The sequence below is a fragment of the Coptis chinensis genome, chromosome 8 (genome assembly GCF_015680905.1).
Source record: "Coptis chinensis isolate HL-2020 chromosome 8, ASM1568090v1, whole genome shotgun sequence".
Classification (NCBI taxonomy): Eukaryota; Viridiplantae; Streptophyta; class Magnoliopsida; order Ranunculales; family Ranunculaceae; genus Coptis; species Coptis chinensis.
Genome location: NC_141463.1, coordinates 92,169,018 through 92,180,275, shown reverse-complemented (window position 1 = coordinate 92,180,275; position 11,258 = coordinate 92,169,018). Strand labels below are relative to the sequence as shown.

Here is an 11,258-nt window from a genome sequence, read left to right as displayed (position 1 = left end):
TTGAAGCTATCTTGTGCGGTGTTCTTTGAAGCCATGGATTTTTTTTGTAGAAATCAATCTGTGTTGTCACTAGTATATATTATGCTTTTTGTCACTGTTTTAGGAATGATTTTGTCTCAGGCACTTTGATAACTAGAAGCATTGGCATTGGGTTATAACTAGATAGTAATGGGATCCCAATATATATTTATGTCTTTGGTTGAATTGTTGAATCACAAGCTGAATTTGGAACTTCTATCTTACCGTGTTTAAAGTACAACCACCCACGAATTTTGGCTGACCTGGACCTTGTAGGCATTCCCATCTTACTAGGGTGTTTTATGTGGTACAGTGCATGACAGTATGGGATTACTCTTGTGAATATTGTTGTGTGTTTTTCCACGACTTTTGCTTTGCATGTTCGTACCAAATCTTTTTCGTGTCGTGATAGTTATTTTATGGTGGTATTGCTATTTCGGGTTTGTTGTACTAAGGAGAGATTCATTTTTTTTTTTTTTTTCGTTTATTCATTTTGCAGCACTTCCATAGATTACAAGTGCTTTTACAAATAAGTTTTATTTTATATTTGACAAGTGTTGTTTCTTTACTTTCTTACTTTGCCTTACTTATATATTTGTGGTGGTATGCAGATATTATGTATTGTGCTTTATGTGGGATTTAGTGGAGGATCTTAGTCCACCACTCAAAAAAGTGACTGTAAAGTTATAATCTTTTCAGTCTGATAAATTGGTTCACGTATAAATAAGGTGGGCAATGCATTGTCTGTATTAGTCATTTATCATAATATTTATAATATATTTTTTGTTGAACAGATACTGGAGTTGTCTATCAAGAAGAGTTACTAGAACTTTGTCTTGAATTCGTTGACTTAATCCAAGTATTTATTTAAGTAGTTAATTTGGGTAAGTGGCCTTCCATATTTTCCCCTTTTTTACGTAAACTTTTCTTATATATTTTTTTGTTACTTATGCAATGTACTTTTATGGATTCACTCTTATCTAAGTACTCTCTTGCTAACGTATACTATTCTTATCAATTTTTTTTTTCTTACTTGTGCAATATACTATACCTTTCTTGATTCACTTGTTCTTTAATTTTGTATAGTCATAATGGAATGAGGACTTCGTGATGCGGATGCATGGATCGATTAACAGATGAATAGATGGTAGCTAAGTTTTTTGGTATTGGAAGTGCGCACAACAAGCTAAGATATAGCTAGGATAGCGTTAGCGTCATGTAATTTTTTTTTTGTTTGCTTTATTGTGATTCTTTTGATATTGGAATGACTTATTTTGTTGGGATTTAAACTAGATGATAAATACTTGTTTTGATCGATGAAATCAATAGAAGTTAATTGTTTTGAATGTTGTCTTTTTTTTCCCGAGTGGATGTTTCCATCATAAAGTAGGTTAATGTGATTTTGGTTTTGATGTTTTGATAATGTGGATGTTGTTTATGTCATAAAGTTGGTTAATGAGATTTTGGTTATGACGTATAGGATGTAGGTTGAGAAATGAATGTATATGATCGAATAAAAAAATGAGATTTTTTTAAAAATATATATATATATGTACATTAATGTAGCTTTTGGGAAAAACGACATAATATCTGTTAAAAGTGACACAACTAACCACTCTTATGTGTCGCTTTCTTTTTCATATGAGTTATATGGAGTTGATTTCTAAAAGCGACACAAGAAGTGGGGGCTTTTGTGTCGCTTTTAACGTACTTTATGTCACGCTCTAGTCCAAAAGTGACACAACTAGTATACTTAATGTGTCGCTTTTAATGTACTTATATCACACTCTGGTCCAAAAATGACACAACTAGTATACTTAATATGTCGTTTTTGACGTACTTATGTCTCCCTCTGGTCCAAAAGTGATACAACTAGTATACTTAATGTGTCACCACTACTACAAAAATGCACATTAGCCACGGTTGGTCAACTGGTATATACCACTGTTCCTCTAAAAACAGTGGCTTATAGTCATTTGTCACGGTACAAAATACTTTTCTAGTTTTGGAACAATCAAATACCACTGTTTTCGTAAAACAGTTGTATATAGAATGACATAAACCACGGTACTATAAATTCCACATATACCCCCACCGTTTCCTTAAAACCAGTGGCTTATATTTTCCCAAAATTACATCTGCCGTGACATGAAAAAACATTAAAAAACATGAAAAAAAATGAGAAAAAGGGAAAACCCGTACGGTGTGGAGCAAAACCCAACTTCTCCATCTCCCCACTTCTCTCTCTCCCCAATTTCTGCCATTAGGGTTCGCGAGTTGAGATAATAATCAGTCCCAATCCTTAAATTTTCTTCTACTCCAGCTATATGTTATTTTTTTGTTTTTGTGATTCTTCTATCCAATTTCTCTTCATTTATTTTCCCTTTTCAACTCATAATTCAATCGAAAAACAAACATGTTGATTATAATTACATTTCACTTTTTAATTTGTTCATGGATTGGTGTTATTGGATTGTTAGAATGGTTGAGAGGCTTGACAAAAGGACATCATTTAGCACAAATATCAAAAGCTGATATGAGCTGATAAGTTCGCAATTTAATCTTAGATGTGTTTGCAACTGTTTTGTCAATCATAGATGTACTATGTTTTACTGATTATATGTTTCAAATTTTTCTATGATTGTGGTGATTATTATTTTCTATGCTCAAAGGACATCATTTAGCACAAATATCAAAAGCCATGAACTGTTGTTTGTTTTGTCAATCATAAACACTGATTATATGTAAATTTTATGATTGTGGTGATTATGCTAAACATTTGTTTGCTATAAACACTTGGTGAAGATGAGATGATATTGCTAAGAGGTCTCTGAGACAGTAGATAGGGATGGGTATGGGAACATAGTTTATGCGTTTTCGGCTTTGATTAGTGCTTATGGTAGGATTGTGTGCTTTCAATTATGTGTGATAACAGTGCTGCAGTGCATATTTATGTAACTACTGTCTTGAAAATAGTTGAGATTCTTAAGTACTTGCAATTCTACTCACTTAACATGTTTTGTTTTGTTTGTTCCTTAAACTCTTCCACATAAATATGGAATTTTCTTAGGTATTGACCAAGGAAAAGAAAGCAATTGGCACAACTTGGTAAGGCTAATTAATGAAGGCATTATTAAAAAGGAGACTAGATGAGTTAGATATGGAGGCTTCAACATGCTAATAGCTTTCCAGCAATTAAGCTTTCGTATTCTTACTTGACAACGGGTAAGCATGTATACCTAAATTTCTAAATTAAATTAATTATATTAGAGATTGCAATGTATTTCTACACATCATTAAGTTCTCTCTAGGATTCTACTCTGGATTCGTATTCATGCTTTATATCAAGGTTTAGTAGTTCATGTAAGTAGGTTCTTCTCATTGTTGATTTCTCAAACTTTGTTGGCAACTGGTCTGGTATTAGCTAGTACCTTACTATTTTCAGTTGCTTGTATTTTTTTCTTTTGTTTTTCTTACCTCTTAATCAGGGTGGGTGTATTAGGGTGATTTTGGGTGGGGTTTTGGTCTTGAAAATTAGCTACTTTCTATTATTTGAAGTGTCAATGTACAAGATTTGTTATTTTGTGTTGCCTGGCTTGTGAATATGATCATTTTCAGCTCTGTATTGCAAGTAAACTGAGTTTATAAGACTATAAGAGGCTTATTTGGTTTCTATTCTTCACTTTAAAGAGTCTAAGTGATAAGTATAGTTGCCTGCTCATTCAATACTTTAGTGGGTAGAAATTGTGAACAAAGAATGTATCCAAACCCTGTAGGCAATTAAAATGGATAATCAGGTGAATGTAGGTCAATACCGAACCAACTGTCGTAGCGTAACCTGAAAATGATAGTACAGAGAAATGAAATACCAGTGGCAGGAATAAACAACTTATATCACCACAGCTTAATCTAAAAGTGTACGGTTGTATACTCGTCAGATCTAATTTATCTTATTATAATTTACACATGAACTATTTAGTTAAAAATTTCTTCGTAGTGTACGTATTGTATGTTGTCTGTTTTGTACATTCTCTTGATTTCATTTTAACAAAAATAATGGAATACCAAAACAGATCAGGAGGTGCAAGAGGTGGAACCATTGCTAAGGATGCACTTGGTAATGATGTTCTAGCAGTTGAATGGCTCAAGGTCCATGGACCTGGTGACAGATGTTCTAGCAGTTGAATGGCTCAAGGTCCATGGACCTGGTGACAGAATGCTTACACAAGGGTTAAAGGTGAGGCCTATCTGAACTACCATTACCGTCTTACTATTCGTGTTCCCATTGTCTACGAAGTCTGGAACATTGCCACATTCTATGCATCCTTAATAGAAAGATTTACCTTGAAGTTCTTCATCATTCTAAATTCTATGGGATTTCTTCTTTCAGGGAGATCCTACCTACCTTGTTGTGGAGAGTGACAAAACTCTTGCAACCTATGGAATTAATGTTGTGTGCACTCACCTCGGGTGTGTCATTCCATTTAATAAAGCTAAGAACAAATTCATCTGCCCTTGCCATGGTTCCCAGTACAACAACCAAGGCCTAGTTGTTAGAGGACCTGCTCCTCTGGTAAGGAAGATTATATTCATAAACATATTGTTTCGTTATGCTTTGAGATGTTTTTGTTTTTGCTGGATAAGTTAAATAATTATATCAAAAGAGAAATATAAAATAAAAAGAATTACAAACGTTCAAGGTGCATGCACAGGTACCTTGAATTACTCATGCACCCCTATAGTATGGGCCAAAAGGCACTTCCTATTTATCATTCCGTGGGGGTTTGCCATTATAGGAAATCCACTCATTTAAATGCAACCTAGAAGCTTTCCTAGCAACTGTGTCAGATACTTTGACATGTTTCTTCTCATCTTTTGTCCTCTTTATGAGTATATTGATAGTATCTTATGTATCAAACAAATAAACTTCCTGTGATGTTTAAGTAGGGAGTGGATTTTTATTCTTACCCCCTCATCAATATACTTTCAATGCATAGTTTGATGTACACTCCAGTACCTCATTTTTCTAACTAATTTTGTTATGCTCTTTTGAGAAAGATTAGTGATCCTGTTTACTTGAGATAGTCTATATGGTGTGTCTGAATTCCTTGTTTAATATAGACCAGTTTGATACATCTGTTTTTTTTTTAATAATTATGGTTTATTTTGGCATAAATTGTTGTCACCATACCGTTTATGTAGTTATTTTCCTGTGACACTGATATATCATGCTAAAAATTGTTCCTGTTAGGTTCCCGATGGTTTGCCATCTGAGTATGAAGCATCATCCCATGGTCTTAGTAAATGGAAATAGCTAACCACCTTCTTACAACAAAGGTATCAACTCTCTCTCTCTCTCAGTCTTATTCTCTCTACTTAATGTTGAAATCCCGATCAATTGAGGATCGAATGTGATTGCTTAACAAGCAATTGGAAGCAATTCAAGTGAAGTGAATAAAACAGAATACTTGAGGCGTTATGAGAATGCTATCAATGACTAGAAGGCTCTTGTAGAGTAAATGCAACTCTTTGGAGGAGAGGTGCACTAACTTAATGGAGATCGATTTCTGCACGGCAAGAGTCTTTGGACTGGAAAAGAAAATGTGACCAGATTCTTGTCTAAGCAAAGAGCATAAGAAGGCCAATCTCATGGAGAAATAAACACTCTGAATTATAGAGCAAGTGCTACTGAAGTTATGCTAGGTGCTGCTCGAGAACAGGGCTCAATCGGCTCAGGAGGAAGCAGCTGAGTGGAGATGGAAGTTTGATCTTGCTGCTCGAGAGGCCAAGGCAGCTTAATCTCCCTCCACAAAACAATTGCAAGAAGAAATAATCAAGGAAAATGTATCAAAGATTGAATATATATGCTGACCAGCGTCTGACAACTTTGAGTTTAGAGTTGAAGGTGAGCCTTTTTTATCATTAACTATGGCATCTCTTTCCCCTGTCGTTAAGTGTGAAATTTTTTATTCTTTTTGTAGGCTGCAAAGTCAAAATTGAGGAATTATGGTGTGGAAACTTCTGCCCCTCTACTTAAAATCATGGACTTGGACATGAAGCTACAATGTGTTGAGACATCTCAATCATATGAGAGATTACAATGAATTATAAGGCTTCGCCACGAAGGATCTAGATGTTGTCAAAGTCTTTTGATGATTGTTCTTTCGTTATTCTTTATTGACTCAAACAATAATTAGTAATGCACTGAATTGTTGTTTGTTGGATGTTTTTTTTTTTTTTTTTTTTTTTTTGCAAGTTGTAATATGTTTTGTTTATAATCGGCAATGTTTGAATTCAGTGTGGAATGTTGTATGACATGGCTATTTTGATGGACAGGTTATTTGCAAATCATTTTGTATTAATATATTGAAATTAAAATCGGAATGTGTGTTTTTTTTTTTTTTAATATAAACTACGGATTTTCAAGAATCATGGTCATTATTGTTACTATTTCCCACGGTTAGTAGCAAATATAGCAAAGCACAAAGACTATTAACCACGGTTTGTTCAATAACCGTGGTATATAAGAGATACTATTAACCACGGTTTTGTTAGAAGTATTTGTCACTGTGCCAGTTACCACGGTTTTAAAACAGTGGTTAAAGGCTTTTTACGATTGTATATAACAGTAGTATATGAGCTTTTCTGTAGTAATGCACCTTGAACCAAATTATGTCCCACTCTAGTCCAAAAGGGATACAACGTGCTAGTGTCACTTTTGACAAGTCATGTGACACTCTTTCTTAAAAGTGACACAAGAGGCTATTCTTAAGTGTCATTTTATTAACAAAAAGTGACACATATAGTAAGGCTTTGAACTTTATGTGTTATTTGGTTGAACTTTATATGTCGGGGGCTATCAAGTCACTTTAGAATTAATTTCAAAAGTAACACAAGTGACTTCTTGCGTCACTTCAAAATGTCCTTTAGTAGTACATCACCGCATCGACCCTACCTCACATGCATACATCTTACAATTCTAGCTGTAAGATTTTCTTTTTTTGTGGTTGAAAATTTGAGAAGCATACATATATCAATCATCCAGTTGGTTTTATGGACACAAATTACACGTTTTTTACAATATGGGACCCCTAATGTATAGTTTTTGCAATGGAGGAACTAATTACCTATTTCGTCAAATTTCTCACACGACATTTCCTAATTCATATTAATTGTCAATTTTTATCTTCTCAAAATAAAAGGCATGCTGATGTGGTGCAACTATGTCGCCAATAGTGTCATATTTTTCATTTGGATCTGTTCGGCTCTATAGTGTCGAACAGAAACATTTCAAAAATATGTCGCCAACAATAACATATTATACATACTCCAACATATACCATATATCAAGGTTGGATATAACTGGCGGGTGCAAATACAATATTTGATTAAACTACAAGCAAAACCCAAAAAGACACACGAATGAGTTGCAATTCAACACTGAAAACAATATTTCGAACCAAAACTGAAGACCATATCAAGAGATAAAAGCATGGAATTCACTTGGTTCGAGTAGAATCGTCGATATACCAAACTTCAACAAAATAAATGGAATTCACTTCAATATTAGCCAGGAAACAACTTTGTCTCGCACTCCACCATTTAGGGGTTCCAATTTTGGGACTCCAAGCTAGGTTTATATTTTTTGGAATAACTAAGCTAGGGTTTTTTTTTTCAATCACTAAAACTCTAATTTGGGGATTTGTTATCACGTGAGAAAGTGTGTGCGTGTGTTTTGTAAGCCATGTACTTAAAGTTGCACCACGTCAACATGCCTTTTATTTTGAGAAGAAAAAAATTGAAAATTAATACGAATTAGGAAACAGTGTGTGAAAAATTTGACGGAATAGGTTTAAGATAAAGAAAACTAAGTGTGATAATGTCAACATCACCGCATCGACCCTACCTCACATACATCTTACAATTCTAGCGGTAAGATTTTCTTTTTTTTTTGTTGAAAATTCGAGAAACATAAGTATATCAATCATTCAGCTGGTTTTATGGACACGAATTTAGACCCACAACGGAAGAATACACAACAACAAATAACTTTGCGACGACAAAGGACAAAAAACGACTAAAAAGGGTACCATACTTTACAAGTTTTTGACAATATGAGACCCCTAATGTCTAATTTTTGCAATGGAGGAACTAATTACCTATTCCGTCAAATTTCTCACATGCCATTTCCTAATTCATATTAATTGTCAATTTTTTTTTTCTCAAAATAAAAGGCACACTGATGTGGTGCAAGTATGCCGCCAACAGTGTCATATTTTTCATTTGGATCTATTCGGCTCCCGAACATAAACATTTCAAACATATGTCGTCAACAATAGCATACTCCAACATATAACATATATCAAAGTTTGATATAACTGGCGGGTGCAAATACAATACTTGATTAAACTACAAGCAAAACCCAAAACGACACACGAATGAGTTGCAGTTCAAAACTAAAAACAATATTTAGAACCAAAACTGAAAACCATATCAAAAGATAAAAGCATGGAATTCACTTGGTCAGAGTACAATCGTCGATATACCAAACTTTAACAAAATAAATGGAATTCACTTCAATATTGGCCAGGAAACAACTTTGTCTCGCACTCCACCATTTAAGGGTTCCGGCCAAATTTGGGACTCCAAGCTAGGTTTATTTTTTTGGAATAACTTAGCTAGGGTTTCTTTTTTCAATCACTAAAACTCTAATTTGGGGAAGACTCTTTGTTATCACGTGAGAAAGTGTGTGCTTGTGTTTTGTAAGCCATGTACTTAAAGTTGCACCACGTCAGCATGCTTTTTATTTTGAGAAGAAAATTAATACGAATTAGGAAACGGTGTGTGAGAAATTTGATGGAATAGATTTAAAAAAAAAAAAAAAAAAAACTAGTGTTATAATGTCAACATCATCGCTTCGACCCTACCTCACATGCATCTTATAATTCTAGTTGTAAGATTTTCTTTTTATTTGGTCGAAAATTCAAGAAGCATACGTATATCAATCATTCAGCTAGTTTTATGGCCGAACACAAATTAAGACCCACAACGGAAGAACACAACAACAAATAACTTTGTGACAAAGAACGAAAAACGACTAAAAAGGGACCATACTTTACACCTTTTTGACAATATGGGACCACTAATGTCTAATTTTTGCAATGGAGGAACTAATTACCTATTCCGTCGAATTTCTCACACGCCATTTCCTAATTCATATTAATTGTCAATTTTTTTCTTCTCAAAATAAAAGGCATGCTGATGTGGTACAAGTATGTCGCCAACAGTACATTAAATTTTACATTTGGATATGTTCGGCTCTGTAGTGCCTAACAAAAACATTTCAAACGTATGTCGCCAACAATAGCATATTCCAACATATAACATATATCAAGGTTGCTAGATATAGTTGGTGGGTGTAAAATACTTGATTAAACTACAAGCAAAACCCAAAAAGACACATGAATGAGTTGTAGTTCAACACTGAAAACAATATTTAGAACTAAAACTGAAAACCATATCAAGAGATAAAAGCATGGAATTCACTTGGTAAGAGTAGAATCGTCGATATACCAAACTTCAACAAAATAAATGGAATTCACTTCAATATTATCTAGGAAACAACTTTGTCTCGCACTCCACCATTTAGGGGTTCCAATTTTGGGACTCCAAGCTAGCTAGGTTTCTTTTTTTTGGAATAACTTTGCTAGGGTTCTTTTTTTCAATCACTGAAACTCTAATTTAGGGAAGCAGACTCTTTGTTATCACGTGAGAAAGTGCGTGTGTGTGTTTTGTAAGACATGTGCTGAAAGTTGCACTACGTCAGCATGCCTTCTATTTTTAGAAGAAAAAAATTGAAAATTAATACGAATTAGGAAACGATGTTTGAGAAATTTGACGGAATAGGTTTAAGATAAAGAAAACTCTAGTGTGATGCTGTCAACATCACCGCATCGACCCTACCTCACATGCATCTTACAATTCTAGCTGTAAGATTTTCTTTTTATTTGGTTCAAAATTTGAGAAGCATATGTATATCAATCATTCAGCTGGTTTTATGGACAAGACCCACGGAAGAACACAACAACAAATAACTTTGCCACAAAGAACAAAAAACAACTAAAATGGTACCATACTTTACACCTTGTTGACAATATGGGACCCCTAATTTCTAATTTTTGCCATGGAGGAAATAATTACTTATTCCGTCAAATTTTTCACACGCCATTTCCTAATTCATATTAATTGTCAATTTTTTTTATCTCAAAATAAAAGACATGCTGATATGGTGCAAGTATGTCGCCAACAGCATCATATTTTTCATTTGGATCTGTTCGACTCTATAGTGCCTAACATAAACATTTCAAACATGTCGCCAACAATACCATGCTCCAACATATAACATATATCAAGGTTGGATATATATAGATGGCGGGTGCAAATACAATACTTGATTAAACTACAAGCAAAACCCAAAAAGACACATGAATGAGTTGTAGTTCAACACTGAAAACAATATTTAGAACTAAAACTGAAAACCATATCAAGAGATAAAAGCATGGAATTCACTTGGTAAGAGTAGAATCGTCGATATACCAAACTTCAACAAAATAAATGGAATTCACTTCAATATTATCTAGGAAACAACTTTGTCTCACACTCCACCATTTAGGGGTTCCAATTTTGGGACTCCAAGCTAGCTAGGTTTCTTTTTTTTTGGAATAACTTTGCTAGGGTTCTTTTTTTCAATCACTGAAACTCTAATTTGGGGAAGACTCTTTGTTATCACTTAAGAAAGTGTGTACGTGTGTTTTGTAAGCCACGTACTTAAAGTTGCACCACGTCAGCATGCTTTTTATTTTGGGAAGAAAAAAATTGAAAATTAATACAAATTAGGAAACAGTTTGTGAGAAATTTGACGGAATAAGTAATTTGTTCTTAGTCTTCTTGCTTTACAAAAATCAAACAGTCCCCAAACTGTCAGGAAAAAAAAATTTAGTCCCCATATTGTAAAAAAAATAAAGTTTGATACCCTTTTAGTCGTTTGTCGTTGCAAGAACAATCATAGTTACAAACTAGCTAATCTGCCTGTCCTATGGCCAGGCTTACTATTATATCTCTCTTTTCTTATTGGTTTCTGTCTGATGGAAATTGTATAGAGAGAGAGATTAGAGATATGTTGATATTTTGAGAGAGTTTGGAGTAGGGTGAGGTTTTGTTTCTGTTTTCGGTGGTTAATT

At 34.0% G+C, this 11,258-nt stretch overlaps 1 protein-coding gene across 5 annotated transcripts; it reads left to right on the top strand.

The window, feature by feature from the left end:
* The first annotated feature begins 2,762 nt into the window (after nucleotides 1–2,762).
* LOC147484410 (cytochrome b6-f complex iron-sulfur subunit, chloroplastic-like) lies at nucleotides 2,763–6,366 on the top strand. 5 transcript variants are annotated; one of them, XM_086577359.1, is made up of 6 exons: nucleotides 2,763–2,870; nucleotides 3,089–3,243; nucleotides 4,092–4,255; nucleotides 4,409–4,591; nucleotides 5,270–5,923; nucleotides 6,000–6,366. In XM_086577359.1, the coding sequence occupies exons 3-5, from the start codon at nucleotides 4,172–4,174 to the stop codon at nucleotides 5,330–5,332; spliced, it is 330 nt and encodes a 109-aa protein (XP_086433485.1). In that variant the 5' UTR covers nucleotides 2,763–2,870; nucleotides 3,089–3,243; nucleotides 4,092–4,171; the 3' UTR covers nucleotides 5,333–5,923; nucleotides 6,000–6,366. The 5 variants fall into 5 exon arrangements, with proteins under 5 accessions (XP_086433485.1, XP_086433484.1, XP_086433487.1 ...); XM_086577358.1 differs by having other exon boundaries at nucleotides 2,832–2,917; XM_086577361.1 differs by lacking the exon at nucleotides 2,763–2,870 and having other exon boundaries at nucleotides 2,877–3,243; nucleotides 5,270–5,355; nucleotides 5,533–5,923.
* The last annotated feature ends 4,892 nt before the right edge of the window (nucleotides 6,367–11,258 follow it).